The sequence below is a fragment of the Pocillopora verrucosa genome, chromosome 2 (assembly GCF_036669915.1).
Source record: "Pocillopora verrucosa isolate sample1 chromosome 2, ASM3666991v2, whole genome shotgun sequence".
Classification (NCBI taxonomy): domain Eukaryota; kingdom Metazoa; phylum Cnidaria; class Anthozoa; order Scleractinia; family Pocilloporidae; genus Pocillopora; species Pocillopora verrucosa.
Genome location: NC_089313.1, coordinates 14656096 through 14679478, shown reverse-complemented (window position 1 = coordinate 14679478; position 23383 = coordinate 14656096). Strand labels below are relative to the sequence as shown.

The window sequence follows — 23383 nt, the reverse complement described above, 5'->3', positions numbered from 1 at the left end:
AGCTGAGGTTCAAATTTACCATAGTATATCGTGCTTGCAAAACCTCACCCTGAAAACGAAATCCAAACCCTCTAGCGGATATGATTGGAGCTGGGTCCAAATGACACTGCACAAATGTATTTCAGAGAATAGAAAGGGTAAGTTTCTGAAGAGACTGTGGTGCTGCGTCGGTGGGGAAGTATCACAAGATAATTTTATTTTATCAACTGAGTTGATAATGTAAATTGGCATCCGAAAAAGTTTCTAAGCTGAAATTTCGAGCGTTAGTTCTTCGCCATTCGCTTTGACGAAAGGGCTGACGGTTTAAACGTCAGCTTGGAAACTCTTTACGGTGGCCAATTTGCAACTCAGTTGATAAAAACCAAATTTTCTTGTATATTAGAGAGTTTGCAAGAAATTTGGCGTTCTCTACTGTGAGTGGCAGACAGAGCTGTTCAGCCAGTCTGTCCGTTAGAAATGAACCTAAAAGTGTTAGCGTGATGCGAAAATGCTACGAGTGGGGTCAATCACGATAGACTATTTGAACCTCGTGAAATGAAATTTTTCGTCCTTTCTGGCAAAGACATGACACGGCAAGAGTGGATCAGCTAGTTGATTCTCTCCTCCCCAAGGTCCCTTTCACCGTAGAGGTATCAAAATTGAGGTGCATGCAGGTCACTCTGATTTCGAAATGTCCAATCCAATTTCCCAGGGTCTCGTATGTTTTCGGACGGTTCCGACGGAGAGAGGGAAATTAGAGAGATATTAGAAACTGGTCACCCCAAGGGGTTAAAAGGTTATCAGAACGACACTGACGATTAGAACATAAACAAAAAAAAAAGAAAGAAAATATCCCACTCAATTGTTGCAAAGTAAAAATTTAATCTAGGACCATTTAAAATTACAAAAGTAGAATGCTGATCACGTCAGACGAGTTGTGTCCTAGCGCGATGTATGGTTTTCCAGAGAACTAGGATATTCTCTCTGCACACACGTTTAGAAGCCTTCAAAAGCCTGGTTCTTTAGGTATCGCTATCTTTGGGTGAACAATCCTTGGGTTGAGTCGTACTTCAGAGGTAACCCGCGATCTCGTCCCCTACAGAGAAAATAGAGCAAAAGGTTCAGCAAAAAAACAAAATAGTTTCTTTGAGCGTACAAGTATCTCTTGCTTATGGATTCAAGACAAGATACCTCGAATCATTGTAGCGCTCCTAGAAAATTTCCCTATAGCAAAAAGCCCACAAGGACTTATTAATTTCCGGGATGTCCAGACAGATCATTCGTAAGGTTCATGAAAGTTTCGCCCCATTGCAAGTTCGCTCCCTTACCAATTCGCTTCCATCACTACAAGTTGGCCCCCATAAAATGAAACGCGTTCCTTCACAAGAAGGGAACAATAACAGTCTTAGTAAAGATCCGATCTTGTCAGATTCGTCAGAAAAGGGACACTTTCTGCCTTAAGGAGACGTCATTATAAAACTGTCATAAAGGTGTGTTTTCTGATGATTTGATCCCGTTTCCAAAAAGCATTAGTTAGCTAATCACAGTTCCCAAACTTTTATCTTTCATGAAGTTCATTACTTTTACCTCGGAACTATACTGAAAAGAAAAAAATTGGATTGGAACTAGGTCACTGTCGCAAATATTTGGTTCAGAAATGCCAGCCTACTGAATACTTACTTTTTAACGCGAAGAAAAAACTTCTCGCGATCAAATGTTTCTGCACCTTCTACGTCGTTAAGACTTCCACATTCCAGATAGATATCCAAACACATCTGAAAGGATTTAACATAGTGCGATTAGTCTAGACAAGCTTTGTGTAACTCATACGTGAAATACAACAAATGATAGCAATTTCACTTGAGTACACATTAAGGGCACATTATCAGGTAATCAGCCATCCTAGAGAAGAAAAAGGACCCCGATGATCATCTTGATAAACTTGATATTCAAGAAAAAACTAGAAAAGTTTGTTCAAAGGAACTCTACACACACAGGAGATCATCTGTCTGATCAGTTTTTCTTTTAAATAAAGTCTACCAAGAAGTTCAATGGAATCCTTTCCTGCATCATCATAATTTCCAGACTGGAAATCGATTTTAATAATTTAAACATGTACAATAGCACTTTTCAAATAAAAGAAAACTTTGAATAAGTCAGCCACTTTATTTTGAATAAGTTTCTTACGTGTTGGAGACATCGACATAAAAGTTCATTCAGGATGAACACGGATGTCACATCTTACAAAAAGAGACTAACGACGATTTCTTTCCTCTATCGGCCAATCATACAATAGCTCCATTGACTTATCAACCATACCTATAGCCCGGGACCACCGTGGACTGTTCTTGCACAGGACACCTAACTTTCGCCTCTCTCTGCCCAGGAGAATAAATGAGGACTAGCGAATTGGCAGGGAAGCCTAAAAAAAATTTTAGGGGGTAACCAGAATCTCCTGGTTCTTGTCCCGTATCTTATCCAAGGGGAGAGGCGATTCCTTTATTTACTGTGGCAGTTGTAATAGACAGGTGGAGAGGGGGGAGGTGGAAAGGCACGAGGGGGAAGGGGAGAGTAGAGAGGCACAAGGGGTAAGGGCAAAGTAGAGAGGCACGAGAGGGAAGGGGAGAGTGGAGAGGCACGAGAGGGAAGGGGTGGGTGGAGCACCTTTGTCGTATAGAAGACAATCGCCCATGAGGATGTGTTGTGTTACAAACCTGTAAGCGGCGAAGCTGATTGGCTAATAGATTTAAAGAAGAGTCGTGCTCTGTTAGTTCCGGGTAGAAAACATTCACTTCCGCTTCAATCGCCTGAAAAACAAGTTACATTACAAAGCAAGACTCAGAAGCACAATCATAGCTACAGTTTTTGCATTATGCTTACATGCAGGGGGTATCCATGAATTCATGCTGGCTTGCAAGGGAAATTAAATCTGACGTATACCTTCGTGAGGCTGTCTCTTATCACCGTCTTCCCACACGTCACTGCTATGGAAAAAAGCGGCGGGGTTGTTGGATACTCCTGGGACAAAATCACTGAGACCTTCAGTTGAACTGAAAAAAACAAAAACACCATGATATTAGTCGTAGAATAAGAACAACAACAACAACAACCTTATTAACGACAAAAGCCAACCTTTGCTTCTTTCAAACACAGCTTGGAAGAGCATGTCACTTTCTTGAATGAAACCTTCTTCAATAAGATTTTTGAGCACTGGTCTTTCCTGTAAAAGAGATTTTCTTTATTATACTTGGACTGCATAATATTGGAGAATATCGCCTGATTAATAGTCGCCGCCAGAGGGTAATATACTCATACCTGGAATTCTTCTAACGTTACTGGTTGCCAGGAGGTCAACTTGGTTGAAATCTTGGTAGGAAACATCTGTAGAGAATTCTTATTTCCTGGAATCGTCAAATTTTCTGAAAATTTAGATAGAAAGACAGAAATACTATCAACTGCATAGCTGTGTAAATAAAACTAAAACAGAACAGTTGAATCAAGTTTGCAAACGGCATTGACTTGGTTTACCAAAGCGAACTCTAAAAACGTGTCGTGCAAAATATTTCGTATCCGACGATGTGAGAGCCTTCGATGTACCCTCGAGTGCTCGAGCTTATCTCTGATTGGATAATAAAACTCGGAACATTTAAGAACGCCCCGACAAAGATTTCCAAGTACACATCGCTTACGCTCATGAAATTAGAAGTTTTTCTTATCCAAGCTTACCAAGGGAAGTCAGTTGTTGTTGCAGAGCAAGTCTGGCTAAGATTCTTGCTCTTATAGCTTTGATGGTTGCTTCCATATGAGACAAACTAACTGACGACTTTGGCAAAACTTCCTGCAATAAAGGTGAACAGTAAACCATTTGAGTGAAGAGCATCCATGCACAGTGCACGTTTAAGTAAATCGGAAGAAACCGCCCTTTTTAAACCACTGCTTATTCTACGTTTCAAAATACTGTGAAACATAAAAAAATAAATAAAAATTGTAACATCCTCTTACATGTAGCTCCTTGGCCAAAAAGTTCAGTCCACAAATCCGCTGAACCCACATGTAAGGTTTACCCACTAGGCGGACAAAATCTGTAAAAGTAGTCATTCTGAAAAAGAGAATCAGGTCAAATCTTATTGACGAAAGGTAATAGACTATTTTATAGACTGCATTGAAAAAAATATTGATAAAAAAAACTTAACTACACAAATTCAAAAGGATAACGAAAGTGTTCAGTTTGTCTGGATTTTTCCATGTCTCCCACCTTCTTAAGTTCCAAAACAATTTGAAAAACTGTTCGAATTTGGAAAAGCATAACAAAAAAAAAAAGAACGTATACAGGTGGAACAAAGCTTTAAGAGTTAAGATGATGTGGCCAACTCGTTGATTGAGACTGAGCTTCTCCAGGCCTTTCCCAGTTGATGAGCAAAGCTTGTGACTGAGTTTAAGCTGAAATATTTTGGGCGCATAATCTATCACTCAAACATGCAGAGCACGTTTTACAGCAAATCATAACTCTGTTCATAAGAGAGCCGTTGAGCTCAATTTTCAACAAACAAAACAAAAAATATTTTAAAGCAACAAAAGAATGAAGAAAACTAGCCAGCACTGGGAGTATCACAGTCTCCTTTCAAGCCCTTCTTTGGGATGTCACACAACACTCAGGAGTGTTGCATGTCATCCTAAAGAACAGCTGCGACGGAGACTGAGAGCATACCCCCCATAACCATTTTTTTTTTTCGCACATCACTTTTGGCAAGTAGCCACTTTTATCCAGCAATATCAACAGTCACCTATGCCTTTAGACAACCATATGATACACCCTAATGCTAATAGAAAAAAAATCCTTCTTACCCAACTTTTGAAAGCTGATACAAGCTGGAAGGGTTTGGAGCCGTGTTTCCATCATCATCAGGAAACAGATTGATTAGCAGTGAATCAGGGGAAAGAAGTGTGCTGAAAACAAATGCATTTGACAATTAAACACCAGTAAAGGTCTGTTTCCATGTTGGCCAGAAATAACCAAAAGTTGAATGCTGCAACTGAGTAGGTGCAACTTGGTACAATTAACATTACTTAACCCTCAATTTGCACCTGTAGATCTGTGAGAAAAAACTGTATGTTCACTTGGTTAGAGGAGATTACAAGGGAAGGAGCACTTTTTAATCAATCTTCACCATTTCATAAGACTTCACAAATTAATTGCTTACCTATTTGCCAACACTGGTTCTGATACCGCTTCATTCAAATTCAGTGATGGTGAGACCACCACAGTGTTGAATGTTGGCAAAAAGGAGAATAACAAATCAAGTGTTGCTTTGTCTGAAAAAGAAAATGATTCAAGTTTGTGGGAAAATAATTGAAACAAATTAGATCTACCACTAGATCAAATACTTCAAAATCCAAACTTGCTGGGCAGTCCAGAAGAGTGGAAGCAGTTTTTAGGATACTTCTACACTCTAGATTAAAACCTCACAATAATCAAGCCATTGTTTGCAGTCTTCCTTGGACTACACATATCCTTGTGGTCAGAATCTTCTCATCCAGTTTGGTGGAAACATTTTGTTTTTTCAATAACAGTAACAAAACCCTCTCACATGTGGTAATACTGAATAACAATATTCTTGTGAAATAATGGATGTAGTGCCAATGCATAAAACATACCTTTACACTTAACTTGTATTAAGATTTGAAGAGGATGCTTCTTAAGTAACAATTTCCTTTTCTCCTCCAAACGAGCCTCTTCTTTTTTTCTCCTATGCTTTGACTAAAAAGGAAAAAGATTTAGGGCACTCTTCTCTTTTCCATTAAGGTAGATCACAAGCCCTCCTGTGACCAAGCAATGATAACAAATTTTTTAAACAAGACTAGTTTGGACAGGTTAAAACCAAGTCAATACAGCAGTTTCACCAATGTTATGTGAGAGTTTTAGGGAATGCTTTGAGGACATAGCCAGATGCTTTTGCTAAATGTGCTTTGCTACTCTCCTTGCTTTGTTTCTATTCCTTCCTCTGCATTTTGATTGCGTGTTCCCTCCACACAATGGTTTGTATGTGTTGTGTTGACAGGTGCCTGGAAGGTTGCGGCTCAGCTGCCATGGTGACCTCCCTATGACCATTTCCACAGAAATGGTCATAAGCCATGTAGAGTGAAGTGTCATATAATAAAGTACTTATTAACCTGAAATGCTTGTGCCGTACCAGGGAATATTGGCCCTCCATCATTTTTGTACACACCCTGCTGCCCTCAGTCTGTACTGCCACAACTGTAAGCTAATATTTCCTGGTACGGCCCTCACACTCAGTTAGTAAGAAGTTATTAATAAGCCATGATCCCTCTACACATCAGACTGTAAATATGGATAATTATACACTGTACTGAACTCGTACCCTTTTGTGTCCCTCTGTGTTTTCCTGATCTGAATCACTGTCAATGTCTGCAAACATAAAATACACATGTACCTGTGACTCCACATAAAATTGTGCAATAACCTTGAGGTAGACTGACAATACTACTAATCACCATGTTGAAAACAAACCTCTAACAGCAGGTTTAGCTTCCATAGCAGCCTTGGCAACATCTAAATCACCAAGAATCTTGACTTCCAAATGAGGATCACATGCCTCATTGTAAGCTGATGCTTGGACATACAGAATGTACAGCGATTGAGGGAGATACCGTGCAGTTTCATGCTGTGCTCGCTGAGCATCCAGTGGCATGTTCATGTACTCCTGAACAGGTTGTGTGGCCTGAAGATCAAATGAAAAAGTATTTATTGAAGATTCTTGAGAGAATGAAAAATTTAGCATTCTAATTTTTTTCATGATTACCTAATGTCCATCAGCTACATGTACCTTTAAAATATTTTCTAGTCTTGGTTGTAGACTGTCCAAGAATTCTTTCTTGGTGTGGATTTCTTTCAAAAGTGTTTCTTTCTTTTTCAGAAACTGTTCTTTTTGTACTGCCAATCTGGAGTAAGAAAAAAGGGAAACAAAGTATGAAATTCAAACAATTATCCTGGAACATAAAACAGTATTGCAAAGGAAGGGAAAGGTACAAGGAAAGGCAGCCAGTTGCCATATCTGGAGAGAGAAAATCTGTAAATCCTACATCCCAAAAGGAGGAAGACACTGATACCCCAGGGTGGAAACCACAAACCTTCAACTAGGATAAAATGCCACTCCTGGGACCTACCCAGCTGAGTTCCATAAGCCCCGATTCATTCCCCTGTGGCACCATAATACAGAAATCAACTTATTTAGTAGAAAAGACAATGATATGAGTTGGAAAGTCTCAGAAGGGTGACAAAAGAGAGACACTATAAAACTTATTGACAATGCAAAAGAATGCACAAATGCCATAGGGCCTACATAAACAGAGAAAAATGCATTTTACACATGCAGATCACAAGCCAGTAGGAATAATCTTTTCATTAAGTATCAGTTTCAAAAATGTTGTTTCTTACTTCTGTTGCCTTATCCCTTTCATGATGGCTTTAACTTTTTAACTCCCAAAGTGATCAACAAAAACCTTCCCCCTATAATATCCTTACATTATCCAGTGAATAAGTGATGAGAATATTCAAACTTATCAGTAAGAAGTTGTTATCTTGATCTAACACCAAATTCTCATTACTAATTTACAAGGAAATATGTAGCAGCTTGAGGGGAGAATTAACTATTTGATCTTGGGAGTTAAAGGGTTAAAGATCACTCAGAAACTTAAAATTGAACACTTCTTTCTACAGGTATATTGCTTTTCAATGTAAGTTGTTTTAGCATTATTCACTTTTGTGAATTATAGGATTATGGGTAAGTCTTACTTTTTCCTCTGCTCCAGTTCCCAGTCAAGTCTTGCCAACATCAACTTATGAGAATCTCCTTTGGTGACATCCTTAAAAATTAATTTGTTAACTTCAATAAGGACTTCCAGACTCACTGGCCTAAATACCATGCATATCAGCTATAATATAAATATTCATTGAGTATTATTAGACTAAAACCTGGTTTCTACGAAGCATTTTTCAATTGAGTGACAAAAGTAATATCAATTTTGCTTCACATCAGTTTTTGATTTGTCTACAAAACTTTTGTCACCCTATACACCAATTGGATGCAAAACTAAAACCTACACCAAATTCTTTACTTACAGGTTTGGATATTTCATTTGGGGCATCTCTAAAAAATTCAACTTCTGACACCAGCTCTATTTCTTCATCTTTTGACCTAATAACATTTAAAGAAAGAGAAATTTATTCAGTCTAGAGAAGGTAAAAGTCTGCCTTTAGTTAAAACCTCTTGTACAGTCAGATGGTTTTGTATTTGTCAAGGCAAGTAAGAATACAGCTACTCTTACTGGATGAGATTTAACAGGAAGTACACCAACTGTTAACTTAAGCATTTCATCACATTTCTGTTAACAATTTCCTGCATCCTTTAGTACTGTGTAAGCAAAGAAGTAAGTTAAACTTAATTTTCTCACAAAAGATAACAACACAGCTTAGATTAACCCAAAAGGTATGCAAAAATCCCCCAATTTCATGGGTTAATGCCAGCCATGTAACCCATGACTGCCAAAGCCCATCCTGGTGATTTCAATGACATGAAGCAAAACAGAGTATTCCTTCTCCTTCTGGATATGGTGTCACACCATATGATGACTTCCAAGTATTTATAAAGTTTCCATTGTAGTTTCCTAAGACTCATCTATACTCCTGACTAAAAGAGGTATTGTGAAAGTGAATCCTCTTCCAATAACACAACACAATGCCTGGCAAGGGCCGAAGTCTAGGCTCTCTTGATTCAGGGTCCAGTGAGGCAACCAATTCACCATCACTACCACAAAATGAGGCCAAAATGATTATGCAAAAGGAGGGTGTGGTGGTAAGAAATTTTCAAAACATTTTCAAAGAACACTTTACTCACTTGAACTCAAGACATTTTGTTATTTCTTTTTTCAAGTGCATCACTTCATAGAGAAGGTTCTGTAACTGCAGGTGGAGACTATCCACTTTCTGTTTAGACTGAAAGTAAGAATAGAAAAAAATAAAAGCTTGATAACAGCATGGATGAACAAATATACCTTCTGCTGACAAGTTATTTATAAATGATTTATTAGTTCTTTGACTTGCTCATATCCTTTTTCATACTACTGGATGTTCTGAAAACAAGTCATTGTCTCCAAAAACTTCTGCCATCCAACAGCATTAATTTCACAGAGGATATTTTAGTTTCTAGCATTCATGGAAAATTTTCATAATCTAGTTGGACCTGCTGCATGTTTATGATCAGCTTCACCAATAACCTCTGAACAAAAAATTCAAAATAAAAACTGATAAGAGCTAAGTTTTTTTCACTGTTTTCACTGTTTTCATTTGCTAATTACAAGGAAACAATGGGAAATTTTTGCCAGATGCACAATAGTCACACTCTGTTTACTTTGCTTTTGATAGGAAAATTAGAAGGTAACAGGATCTTTGAGAAACTCTCTAGCCATCTGACTGGCTTTTTTTGCTATAGTGCAAGATACATCTTGTAGTTTTAAAGATTTCAGGTTTAAATGATTTCAATTAACAATGAAATTCTAATTAATTTAAGCAGAGTAGTTTACTATTAAGCATTCACAGACCTCTTGAGTTCTCTCTCTAGATTTCTTACATCGCATATGTGCAAGTCTGTTGAGTTTTTTCAAGATCGTAAACAGGAGAGTGCACCTTATCCTGGACTCACTGACATCTGAATCCTAGTGAAAAAAAAAAAAAAAATTTCCACATTATTGTTCTCAACACCAGTGTCAACAATGCCAGCAGAGAGCTCTCTGAACTGGTTTGAGGATAAAGACCATAACATAAACCCAAGCATGATCAGGCTTGTCAGAAAACCATGTTTTGAATTTGCTTTATAAGAGTATAGCTATAAACCAATCAAAGGACAAGGTGACTTCCAAAAAATAATGATGGCAACCGTTTTGAACAGAAGCAGGTGTGCCACTGCTGATTCATTCAAGGTCCTGACTTTTAAGTAGACTGTATTGACCCTTTCCACCCTTACATCAGTATGTAAATTCTCCAAACTGTCCTCTATACATTTCCTAAGGTGGTGACAAGGAGAATTTGTGTAATAATCAAGAGCTTCTTTAATTGGTGATTGTTTCCTTTATTCTCATAACCTTAATGCTTGATTAAGGGGTGATTTTTAAAGCAGAAATTAGAAGCTAGTCACTCTTAGGCATCAAATAAGTAAACGATACAGTATCACTGAAATGTAAGTTGACAGTCAACAGAAGTTAATCCTTAATTCACAATCCTTGATTCTTGAAAACTTGGAGGATCTTGGCTGGAGTTGAGTTTCTGACATTAAAGACCTTTTGAGAATTATCATTTTGTCTTCATAATCTCAATTTTCTAAGCAGCAAACTGAACAGTTTGATCAGTCCATTGCATAATGTGATCCTCATAAGAGGGTAGTCCTGAAAAGATATGCTGCCAATGACCGTGACTGATTTTTGACAACCTAAAAGGACATTGTTTCATTTGAATCTGATAATGATAGCCTCTCTCAGACCAGATGTCAGTTACTCTTACCAACAACAGTTCTTTTCAGGAACTTTCCGATCACACTATGCCATCAACCGTTGTTCCTGTGTTTAAACAATTCATTGTACAAAATGATCGCTTTTTGACTCTTTTAAGTTTCTAGATCTTACCTCGAGTTTTTGCTTCTGAATTTCTGCTACAAGCTTTCTGATTTCCTCAGTTCCTCTCTCAAAAGAAGCAACATCAGCAGCAGCACTTCTCTTCTCCACCTCCGTATCCTCTATGTTCGTAACATGTTGACCATCTGAAGATTTAGAAGTACCATCTTTAGTTGTAGTAGAAGCAGAAGCGGCTGCAGTTTTCGAACTGGTTGGAGATGTAACCACTCTCTTCTCCTGCGAAGGACTACCTGCATCTGATGACGTGCGTGTTCTTCTACGTTTCATTTTTGGCCACAAACTTGATCAAAATTCCGAGACAGACTGGTGGATTTTGGAGAATTACTTTGCAATGTCAAATTCATATGTAACTCCACGCAGCCGCCATCTTCACTCCCCAATAACGCATGCTTTTACTTGAAACACCGCTAACATACCCCGACTGTGTCCCTGCTGTCTCGTATTTACTACCACTACCATATTTGGTCATTTTGGAGGGTGTCGTTGCATATTATGGTTTATCGCTGCTTAATCATGACATCATTTATTTTCATTTCTTGTTCTGTTGACGTCCACACCTTCCAAGGGAAAATTTGGAAGAGGTTTGGATGATAATGTAGTATTTTACGATTTATTCATGCATGAATCAACCACGAACAGTTGATGTCGTTGTGAGTGATACTCAAGATATTTGTAAGCTGTTTTTGTTGGGTTATCAGTTCGCTCTTCTGTCCAAATTTAGGACGTGAAGGTAGCCATATTCCAGAATCAGTAGCTCAGGATAACGCTCCTTCATTGTTTTCACGAAGCGATTTCCTGGAAGAACACTGAAGGAGATGGCTGCGGTAAGAGTAGTTAACGCATAATTTACGTTGTCGATCTACTTTCACTAGCGGAACTGATCAAATCTTCAATTTTCGATTTGTAGCAAGCCGAACAACCCTCTAGTATGGTTTACGTGCAAGCAAGTGAGCTCTTCCCGAAGAAGACGCTCGCTTCAGGTTAGTGCCAAGTTTCATGCTGTGTCATCTCCAACCCAAGATGCTCATAGTTTTTTGTAGATCTACTTCGTTAGTTATACGAATTCATAACACGATGGCGAGTTTAAAATTTGCCAACCAAGCGGTATGTGGAAATAGTTTTCACCATTTCCGTCTAGACTACAGATTTATAAGCTCATCGCGGGCGTTTTATTTGCCTTATCTTGTAAACTAGCTCGGGCCGGATTAAACTCGTTCCATTTATCTACTATTTTACCTTGCATCCAAATAAACGTCTTTGCAATCTAACTGGACATTTCGACTCAGACGCAGGTTTGGTTTGTCAATCGTTATTAGTTTCCTTGTAGCAGATCGAGTCATCAAGCGCTTGAAGACTGTCAAATTAATTGTTATCAATTGTCATGGTGTATACTAACGAACCATTAAATTTCTTCTGACCTTGTTATGGTGAGAGGAGTACATTTTGATATTTGAAGTGTTGGTTGAAATTTAAAAACGTCCTAAAGTACTTAAAAATCATGCCCCACAAATGATACAACGTCAATATTTGATATGGAGTGACGAGCTAATAATAGGTAGTACCCTTGTCAAGAGGTCGCGTTTTAATTCCCCTTGGTCAGAAAGGTTATCATCCGTGATAAAATTGTGTCAAATCTTTTTGTTTTCATTTTCCAATTGTGCATGTCTGTGCACGTTCAAATTGATAACTGAGCTTCTGAAAACATAAGCAGATTAGTTTGTACTATTTGTTTCCAAATTTGAACATTCTCTACTGTGTTAATAGTCTGTTTATATTTACGTTTAATTAATAATTTAAAATAAAGGATTTCTAGATAGCAATGCACATATCTCAAATTTCACGTTTTTAACTTTCTATATTAGTAGTAAGTTTGAAGGGAGGATTGAGGTGCCATAATTTGCAGCTGATAAAGTAAATCTGTATTCATTGATTCAAATCAATCAAAGTTTGCTTTGCAAATGGGAAATGCAAGATGGTGATCTTCACTTCTGCTCAGAAAGCCACAAGATGTTCCTTGAAAATGCTCTCAAACACATTGTAATATTGCTATCTTTCACTTTTATTTAAATTTTTTTTGCTATTGTTTTTGCTTTCCCATGTAGTGAAAGCCTTATTAGATCTAGTTAAACACCCACTCTCCTTCAAAACAATAGAGGAAAAAAAGTTTTAGCAATTTGCCTTCTTCTTTGAACCCTCTACATTTATTTGTTCTCTTCAATAGAAGATGCCGCTCAGATACCATTTCCTGAACTATGTGGAGAAAGTGTGGAGTATCTGGAGAAAACATCTGATGCCTTGCTTACTCTCTCCAACTTTCGTCTCTTTATTCGTTTCAAAGACTCGTTTGTGAATGTAAGTTTTCAATTTTGTCCTGATAATTTTAATCTTTGTTCTTTACCCAGGTCTGAATATCAGATCTCTGGACTGTCCACCTTACAATTCCTATATTTTTTTCTCTGAGATGAATTATAGCTGAATAATTGTTCAGTATAACAACTTCTACGGGGGAAAAGAGAGAGAAAAAGGCATGAAAGCAACAGAATCAGGCTGCGAGTTCATTTCGTTTTCAAACAAAATTACTTCTTTTTACTCTATTTGTTTTGTGTGAAACTCCAGCATTCATGCAACAGATTTTCTTAATCATCCAATTTCAGTGGTACAACATTAAACTGAACATACATTTTATTGGTCTGATAATGAAAAAGCTTGATTCTGTCTTGAACTTGTTTCTCTTAGGTTGGTATTCTCTGATTTGTCTTTTCTCTATTTCAGATTCCCTTGCGGTTGATAGAGTCTCTGGAAATGAAAGATCTTTTTTGGATGGATGTCAACTGTAAGGATGCCAGGTCTTATAGGTGAGACAATGCCTTAAATTTCTCGTACAATTGTAGAGCTGAGGATAAATTTTCAAGATCACGTATACATGTAATATCAGGTATTTCCTGCATGTTTTCTTGTCATGGAATGTTTTAATTGTTGTAGTAAAGGTAAAGCAAATGCAGCTAAGCTTTTTACTAAGTTATTCATTCAACTTGATTTTTGAACTGAGATCTTTGATCTGGTGTAAAATGGGGTAATAGATGTGATTTTTTAATGGAAAAGTTAAGGGCTAAGCTGACTAAAGTATGGAAATATCCAGGACTTCAAACCTAAATTCTTACAGAACTATAGGACTGGGATTTAGATGTTTCCTAATGCACACCTGTTTATTGGGTTAGACGAGGGAAAAACCCTGTTATAAATGAAAAATTTCTTGTGCTTGCCACCATATACCAATGTTCCAGTGGACTCAAATGTATACAATTAAAATACATTTTAACCCTTTGACCCCCGAGAGTGATCAACATTAAATTTTTCCTTACAATATCATTCCTGAATCACAAATTAAGGCCACAAGAATAAAAGAAATGATCATTAACTAAAGAACTACTTGATTATATTCAAATTCTCCTAGTCATTTCTTAAGGAGATTTGTGGAGAAGAGTAAGGAGAATGTGCATACTGATGTTATGGTATAAAGGGTTGAAGGGCTTGGCATTTTGTGGTTCCTCCTTGATATAAGTTTGGAACTTGATTTGTATCTGAGATGTTATCCCCCAGGTTTACTGATTGCTCTTTATTGCATTTTCTACAGGATTTTATTTGACAACAGTGAACAGTGCACAAACTGGTATAACCGTCTTAGCAAGTTCATTTGTCCTGTCTCGCGCCTTGAAGATCTGTTTGCCTTTGCCTTTTATGCATGGTGCTTGGACTATAACTCTGCAGAAAAGGATGAATTTACCAGTTTCTGTGAGCAAGGTAGGTGCAAAGCCAAGTTTTGTCAATCTGGAGAATTTTTCTGTGGAAGACAAATGTAGTACTTATTGCTATCTTCAGTTCTTCACCCCTGTAATTCTCAAGATTTCAGTAGTGATTCATCCTACTGACTGCTATACATTTCCTCTTAATTATATGTTCTGATGTCAAAGAACAACCTCAAGCAGATAAGCTTGTTTGTTCTCATTACCTGTTTGCAAGATAACATAATGGAATTTCAAGAAGAAGCTGGATGCTAGACCTGTGGTATGATGTATGTGGTATGGGGTGTAAGGAAACACAGACATGATTTGTTACCCATTGAATTTCAGGTCTGACCTCCCTGACTTTTTGTGTACTTAAAACTCAAATAAATTTTGAGAGCATCTAAAGAACAGGATAACGGAAGCTCTGCATTATTGAATATTTTGAATAAAATTGTGCTGTAATTTTCTAAATTCTGGAAGTAATGAAAGTCATTCTTTCATTTTGTCCAGATGAAGTGCAGTATTCATTTATGTCAGAGGTCAAAAGAATGGGTTTTGATAATGATGCATGGAGGATCACAGACATCAACTCTAACTTTGAGTGAGTTAAATTTTTCCCTTTTTTTCATAACAATATTAATTTAGAAAGAGGAATGTTTCCTGTATTCTTGCACTCTAATAAGTTTAGATTATTTCATGGTTGGTGAACCCATACAATTTTTATTCTCAAGTTGTAGAAATCACAAATGAACAAACAGTATGTCCACAATAACATGGCCACTGATTATTTCTTATTTTCCTTCCTACTTCCAAATTTTTGATGGTCCTGCATTGTTTTTCAGGTTGTGTTCTACTTATCCAAAACTCCATATTGTGCCCGCCATGATTACTGACAAAGATATGGAAGCTGTAGCTAAGTTTCGAACATCCCATAGGTTTCCGTCTGTTGTGTGGAGGTAAGGGTAGGAGCTACATCATGGTTTGTTCACCTTGGAAAAAAAGTAAATTTCTCATCTGCCTGCTGTCAGATTGCTCTAAGTTGCAACTGTTTTGGTCACTATAGCGAGTGAAATATATTTTTAACGATTGAAAATTTCAGCAAAAGTCATCAATCAGTGAGCAACAGCTTTGAAAAAAGAATCTGTAAAATATGTTGATGTTTGGTCGAATTATCAAATGTCCAAATGCTGGAAACGCAAACATGAAGTATCCTCCTATTGATATGATTATCTTTTTTTTTCTTTTTTTTTTTCAGCCAAATGTTTTTCTATGGTGACCATTTTACAGATGAAGGTCGCCAAAAGGCAACTTTTTGAAAAGGGGAACTCGAAACCCTGTTTAAGCTATTTTGTTTCAATCAGAGGTAATGGGTGTGTTATCTCAGTTAGAGGCATTTCATGTTTATCTTTGCTCCACAGGCACATGACTAATGGAGCTGTTATAGCTCGCTGTAGTCAACCAGAGGTTGGTTGGTTTGGTTGGCGAAGTCAAGAGGATGAGACCCTTCTGCATGCATTAGGAAAAGCTTGTGCAACAGACTCAGTGTCTGCTTCTTTAAAGAAGCAACTCATCAAAGAGATGGGTGTGAAGAATCATCACACAAATGGGCACACAGATGCCATTCCCAATGGAGATGTAGTTTATGATAGTACTGGTGATGACAATGATGATGAGGGTAAGGATGTTGCAGCAAGCAGTGTCATTGAACAGCGCAAGGTTCTGATTGTGGATGCCAGGGCCTATACAGCAGCAGTGGTCAACAGGGCCAAGGGAGGAGGCTGTGAGTGTGAGGGTAAGTTTGATTTGATCAGCAATTCTCCCTCCTTGCCTCTTTGCATTTTCCTGTAGATTGTTTAACCCTATAACTCCCAGAAGTCATTGACATGAAACTTCTCCCTATAATATCCTGACATTATCCAGCAAATAGGTAATGAGAATATTAGAAGTTGTTATCTTGATCTAACACCAAATTCTCATGAGTAATTTACAAGTAAATGTGTAGCAGCTGGGGAGAATTAATAATCAGATCTTGGGAGTTAAAGGGTTAAGAGAATTGATAACAGCTGATAACAGTGTGTTCTCATCTTGTGTTTGCTAAATAATGCACAAATGCATTAATGAAAATTTACTTTTCAATTACTTGTGGGAGGTAAAGCATTATAGTCTCATTTACACCAACATGTCAATATGCATCAGCTGAGAGACCCTCCAAGGATACTTTTTCAATGACAATTATTTGCATTTGAACTCCTTTGGCAAGTCATCTACACAATCAGATATCATCACTGACCTGTTTTCAGTATCTTGGATACCTTGAATGAGATTATATATTCTTGGTTACCGTATTTGTTGTCAGTGCTAATTAAAATGAAAATTGAGCATAAAAATAAATAGTTTTTAGAAGAAAGCAAGCTTAATTTATATAAATTGTGTGATGTATTTGTTATCCACACTTTGTCATATTGATTATTATTTGTTTCATAATATTCTTTCTTTGCCCTTTTTCCATAGAGTACTACCCAGGCTGTGAAGTGTTGTTTATGAATTTGGCCAACATCCACAGTATAAGGAAGAGCTTCCAAAGTCTAAGAACATTATGCTCAGGTCCAAGAGATAACCCCAAGTAAGGCATTGTATCCTAACAGTAGCATTCATATTCTCCACACTGTCCTCTTAACAACTTGTGTTGAACCATAGGGAGAATTTGTGTTACAATCCATAGCTTCTCAAATTGGTGATCATTTCCTTTATTTTCATGACCTTAACTTTTGATTCAAGGGTGACATTGTTTGGAGAAATTATACGTCAGAAACTTGCAGGGGTGAAAGGGCTAACCCTCTACACCCAAACATCAGTATTCATATTCTCCTTACTGTTCTCTGTACATTTACGAAGGTGCTGACAAGGAGAATTTGTCTAACAATCAAAAGCCTCTTTAGTTGGTGATCATTTCCTTTATTCTCATGACACTAATGTGTGATTCAGGGGTGATATTGTCAAGAGAAATTAGATGCTAGTCACCCTTAGGGGTGAAAGGGTTAAGAAAGATTAATGCAATATTTTCCTGTCATTTGTTAGTTGACATTGATTTGTAAAATGTAAAATCTGACTGACTTATTTACATATTCTTTAGTTGGTGGTCCAGTCTGGAAAAGACGAACTGGCTTCACCACATTTCACTCTTGCTGAAGGCAACCAACACTGTTGTGAATGCTATCCATAAAGAACAGAGACCTGTTGTGGTTCACTGCAGCGATGGCTGGGACAGAACAACTCAGATTGTTGCTCTGGCAGAGCTGATGTTGGACCCCTACTATAGAACAATTGAGGTAAAAGATGTCAGAACATTAACTCATCAAAAGCTTTGAGAGGTTGAAATTATGAATTAAGCACCACTCAAGTTTAAACCGACCCTTGAAGAGATTTTGTTGAATTCAGACTCAAAGCAGAGGAAGACCCCTAAAAAATTCCCCATGATTTTGGTCCAGATTGTGGTATACAAATTCAAGATGATGGTTTGATTGCCACTTGTAAGTTTGAAAGCACTTACACAGTGAAACAAATATTACAAGAATGGGCATTCATATTCTTAAAAACAGCGATTTCAATTTTACTTATGCTTGTAACATTAGTGCCTTCAGGTCAACATTGAACTCCACTATTTAAAGTATTGCAGTACAGAATCTGTAATAGCCAAAAATGGAAGAGGAAACAGAATATTTGACTGAAAGGCATGAGATTTGGCAGATTTAAGTAACAATGCCTGAAACAAGCCTTGCCTTAAAATTCTACAGTGTAGATTCTGCATTGAGTTTAGCTACCCACTGTATGGAATTACTTGCAATTTAAATCATAATTTTCATGGAGTGGTTATTGTTTTTCTTTAAAATTGATATCATGGTGAACTTTGCAAAGGGTATTCTTTGATGTGATGATGTTTTCTTTCCATGTAGGGCTTTCAGGTGTTGGTCACACGTGAGTGGTTGGAGTTTGGCCATCGTTTTGCGGATAGGTGTGGTCATGGACACAATCATGATGAGAATCAAAGATGCCCTGTGTTTCTTCAGTGGCTTGATTGTGTGCACCAACTCACTAGGCAGTTTCCTTGCTCGTTTGAGTTTAATGAAACCTTTTTGGTAAGGTTAAATCTGCAGCTCCTGGTTAACACATTGCTCTCTTTAGAACTGTGCCCTGACCCTGTGAGGGTCAAAAATGTTTTTCATCAGCATGGTGGTGACCCAACTGGTGACATATTGAAGTGCTACTGAGAATTTTTCCCTCTACTGTACTGAAGTTAAAAAAAAAAATTGTTGAAATAGCCAGTAAAATGTATTCAAGTTTTGAATGGTCAGGAGAAGTTGTATGACTTTGCCATTTTCCAGCATGAACAACTTTTTTCAGATCTTGGTGTAAATTCTGTAGTTTTATCTGTTTTGTATGCTGTTTAAATGGATATTTCCGTTATGTACCTTTTCCATAGGTAAAGTTGGCCCACCATGCTTATTCCTGTCTATTTGGAACTTTCCTCTGCAACAGCGAAAATGAACGTCTTAAAGGAAATATTCCCAGGCGAACATTCCCAGTGTGGTCTTTCCTAAACTGGAGAAGAAAGGAGTTTAAGAACTGCTTATACTCCTCTTTGTCTGGACAGGTGAACTCCTGAGTTAATATTTTTGATATGTGCTATGGGCTTGTGTTTTTCTATATAGAGTGACAGCTATGTGGAAGATTTTTGATCAACCAAGTAATTTCCCAGAACCATCCTTTAGAAAAGTTTCAAAATGCAGTTTCTCTGCTTCAGTCAAAGGGGTACTCTGTTTTTCTTGGGGCTATCAAATAGGTTTATTTTGGGGCACAAGTGAAATTTGTAACTGATTATGATTTGTATTTGCCATCACTTAGGTTCTTCAGGCCTCCCACGAACCACGCAGCTTACAGTTGTGGTCAACTGTGTACACAGCATTTCCCACACCTTATGCTGAGTCTGGTATGGAGAATGGTGACACCAGTGACTATGGGGACTCTGTGAGCAGTGCATGCATTACTCCCATCTCACCTATATTTCCCAGTAGTATTGAGCAAGATGAAAGACTCTTATCAACTACTCACATCTCTGAGTCAAAATCTGATGAAAGTCTAGTATGTAAAGACTGTTTTGAAAATCAGCAAGGACTTCAAAAGGATAGCAATGAATTTGGAAGTGTAGACAAAGATGTCAATTCCAAGAGTTGTCACAACTGTAGGACAACCTTATCACAGAATCTTTCTGAAAGTAAATCAACAACAAAGGAAATCAGTGACTCAGAGTCTTGTAATTCTAAAAGTATGTATCTTAGCACAACAGACTCTTGTGCAGCTGGAGTTGTTTCATGTGAAGACAGTGTCAGTGAAATTGAAAACAGCATGTCCAGTAGTACAGCTACAGTAATACTTGAGCCAAATGATGAGGCCATCAGTGGCGATGGAGAAAACTCCTCCTCAGAAAAATTTTCTTCTAGTGAGACTGATGAAGAGGTTTTCCCAGCTGGTGAAATCAATTCTGTGGGTGATATGCAACCACAAGAATCTCATGAATCTAAGCATTTGACAGCAGACCATTCAAAATGTGCTGCAGACACTTCTTGTGGTGGAGAGAGAAAGGATTGTACAGAAACTGTGCTTCCATCCTCTAGTTCATCTAGTCAGTCAACACTTACCAACAGTTTCCACGAAATGTCACCAAGTACGAAAACATCAAGACAAGGTTTATCAGAGCTCTTTACAGGGTACCTGGATGTAGATGGTTTGACGCACATTGCTGATCCAGTCCAGGACAGGCTACGGCAGATTGAGGTGGCTCATCAAGCTAATATTGAGTCATTACGGAGAAAAGTTTTGGATGCACAGAGGGGGCGGGCTGCTGTAGGAGAAAGAGGTGCATGTCCTTCTGGACCCACTAGCGACCTTGCAGATGAAGTGGTACGTATAGCTAAGAAATGGCACTTCAGAGATCAACTTCCCATGAATCTTTCATGAATCTGTTATTAAAAGTTAGTTCTTACTAAACGATTTTAACCACCAGGGGAGAGGGGCTATGTTGGCTTTATTCATCTCATATCCCACAAATGCAAGTTGAAAAATTGTTTTATTAAATGCCTCAATATATAGATAAATCTTCCCAACTTTATTCTGCAAGAACAGAGGGAATGTTACAATGTGCAAAATCGCTTCTGCTCTATGCCCAATACAGTGAGTGATACCCACTATTTGAATGAGCCATAGTTGAAATCTGATTTATTCAGCAAATGTTGTATATATATTTTTGTTTGATAAATAATCTGACTCTTATTTTCCCTCTACTTCACCTACAGTGCTCTTTGCCAGAGTCAAATGTTAGTGGGGACCAACCCCCTGCCTCCCTTGGCAGTACAGATGAGGGAAGTTGGATCCAAGTGGATGAGAATGAGGCTCAGCCCACACTTTGGGTCCCAGATCATGCTGCTACCAGCTGTGCTAAGTGTGATACACAGTTCTGGATGGCAAACAGAAAACATCATTGTAGGTATGTGTGATGGTTATGGAGTTTTTGTCTCTGAATATGCATTTTGCAGCTAACTGTAGTTGAACACACCGAAAATTAAAGTAGAGTTCTTTTACAATATACAGGAGCTGGGATGTTTAGGTGATGAGAGAAAGAATACTAAACTATTGCTGAGAATGCAATCAGCACATGAGAGAAATTTTCAATCGAATGTTAAAAGTAATCCAGGATTGTTTTGGTTTTGTTACCCTCTCAACCAATCAGACGACTTATTTGTTAACATTTTCCTGTCCATTGGGTAGATGGCTTCTTTTTTGTTATGAGTTCTCTTTGGCTCCCTGTGATTTTCTCATTTCTCCTGAGTAGCTGTTGTTATTACCACTGATTTGGCTTTGCCACTCACAGTTGTAATTTTTTTCTGATGATATGTAGATTTGCAATGTAAAGGACGTCTCTATCAGCCAATTATTGTTTTGTTTAGGAACTGTGGTCTAGTGTTTTGTGGTACATGTTCTGAGAAGAGATTACCACTGCCGGACGAACAGCTTTACGACCCAGTCAGAGTATGTTATGCATGCTTTGAAAAGCTTGTCACTCTTCAGCAACGGGAGAACGGCCAGCGAAGGCATCCCGAAGTAGCAGGCTCATAATTCATGAGCACCACTGAGACTTTAGTATCAAACTCCACAGACCAACTTGCTCATGAGAATTGCTAGGAACTCTGTTTCAGCCACTGCTGATCAGTTAATAACATTTTTGCATTTTGACAACAGCAGAGAGAAAACGCTGCTTGCATTGCAGTGAAACCATAAACGTATTGAATGAGGTAGAAGGGGTTTTAATGTCAATAAGATAAGTTAGTTTTCAAAAGTACTCGTAGATTAGTCTGGTCAACAAGGAATAATTTCTGTGGTAGTTAAAATGAAAATTTTTCAATTTGCCTGAAAGAAAGGAATTGGAAGGTATATCAGCGGGGAACCCTTCATTAATTTTCCAACCCCTGAAAATAGCCCTAGTTTAACGAGGCGCTTTTATTCTTCATAAGTTTTAGTCAACCTTTCTCTTGCAGTCAGGTTATTGATCAGGTTTTTGGTATGTCCACTTAGGTTTTTGTTTGTAGCAGTTTGTATGAGCAAGTTGGCTTAAAACTAATTTAGATCATGGCTGATTCTGATTTTTAGGGCTGTTTTGATAATGTTAAAAGTAAACATAATATTTAGTAAAGAATTATTTATGTTACAGAATTTTTCTAATAGTGTGGTATCTTAATTGTTTATAGTTTCAAAACTATATTACTTTCATAGTTTCAAAAGGCCTTTTTTTGTATTTTTCGTCCAGATTCTATTTTGTCTTGCATTGATTTGATTTAAGGTATTATTAGGTACAGAAAATGTTTAAAAAAATTCATGTTTGTTAGTAGCCCGCCATTTTCCTTGAAAAGTAGGAACGTCTGGAATTGAACGAACTCTCCTATGATCAGTATATGTTTAGTCTACTTTGGAGACGATAAATATTTGTTAAACTCTTTTATAGAAGGCTCTCAATTCTAACTTAATGGTTGGTCAAATGTTTTCGTTTCAAATGGATCATGAAATCAACTTTCTCGTTCCTCACTAAGCCTTTAAAACGAGTGCAGTTTTATACAACAACTCTGTACATACAGGGCTTATCGATAGAAGCTCGGATCTTCGTTAGTACTCCGGAAGCCTTGACGTTACCAGAGAGTTTTGACGGCATACTGTATAGCTGTGTTAAAAATACAGTGGGCTCAGTTCATTTTCAAACCGTCACATGTGCTCGTTTTACAGGTTAGAAGTATGAACTTTTTGTGCTGGAAATAATGTGTCGGCGGGATAGCAATGATTTTTCCTAGAAATTTCGTTTCCTAGAAATTAATGTTTTGGGTAGCGTAGCTGGGATAAATGTTGAGTATGAGTTATTGTTCAATTAGAGCAGAACTAGTTGTTTCTAAAGCCAGTCAGAGCAGATAAAAGACCACTCTTGATTGGATCGCGCGAGTATTTTGCCGCGCTAGTCTCTGCTTACATTCGCTTGGTTGGAGTCTTTACCTTTGCTGCAAGTTCGTAATTCCTTCTTATCCAAATGTTCTGTTAGTCTCCCAGATAGCCTTCGTAACTAGTCTTCTAGTCTTGGACTAGTCGGAAAAATTAAAACTATAATTGTGTCATCGTTGTTTAATAAAAGTCACGTAACGTGAACACAGGTCTTTGTGTTATCTTGTGGGGTTGTAATCTTGACAACTTGGGCATCTTTTGGTTAACCCTTTAAGTCCCACCAGTGACCTAGACAGAATTTCTCCTGACAGTATCGGTACGATATCAAGCAGACAAGTAATGAGAATAAAGAAAAATATCATATATGATGGATCCAATTC

General features: G+C 37.7%; 2 protein-coding genes across 3 annotated transcripts; one reads left to right on the top strand and one right to left on the bottom strand.

Moving 5' to 3' along the window:
* Positions 1 to 841: 841 nt before the first annotated feature.
* Positions 842 to 11208, bottom strand: LOC131789462 (THO complex subunit 5 homolog). The gene is made up of 19 exons (XM_059106577.2): positions 10675 to 11208; positions 9598 to 9711; positions 8895 to 8992; positions 8120 to 8195; positions 7793 to 7863; positions 6825 to 6939; positions 6509 to 6719; positions 6360 to 6406; positions 5635 to 5737; positions 5181 to 5292; positions 4825 to 4926; positions 3982 to 4078; positions 3706 to 3817; positions 3295 to 3398; positions 3112 to 3199; positions 2920 to 3029; positions 2694 to 2786; positions 1660 to 1754; positions 842 to 1075 (listed from the first exon to the last, which is right to left on the bottom strand). Exons 1-19 carry the CDS (start codon positions 10948 to 10950, stop codon positions 1012 to 1014), a joined length of 2088 nt encoding a protein of 695 aa, XP_058962560.2. The 5' UTR covers positions 10951 to 11208; the 3' UTR covers positions 842 to 1011.
* Positions 11204 to 23207, top strand: LOC131789452 (myotubularin-related protein 3). 2 transcript variants are annotated; one of them, XM_066162108.1, is made up of 16 exons: positions 11204 to 11264; positions 11405 to 11507; positions 11591 to 11663; positions 12908 to 13035; positions 13456 to 13538; positions 14318 to 14484; positions 14979 to 15069; positions 15311 to 15424; positions 15887 to 16260; positions 16980 to 17091; positions 17602 to 17797; positions 18422 to 18604; positions 18949 to 19119; positions 19371 to 20426; positions 20819 to 21009; positions 21470 to 23207. In XM_066162108.1, exons 2-16 carry the CDS (start codon positions 11499 to 11501, stop codon positions 21636 to 21638), a joined length of 3117 nt encoding a protein of 1038 aa, XP_066018205.1. In that variant the 5' UTR covers positions 11204 to 11264; positions 11405 to 11498; the 3' UTR covers positions 21639 to 23207. The 2 variants fall into 2 exon arrangements, with proteins under 2 accessions (XP_066018205.1, XP_058962548.2); XM_059106565.2 differs by having other exon boundaries at positions 12905 to 13035.
* Positions 23208 to 23383: the final 176 nt, after the last annotated feature.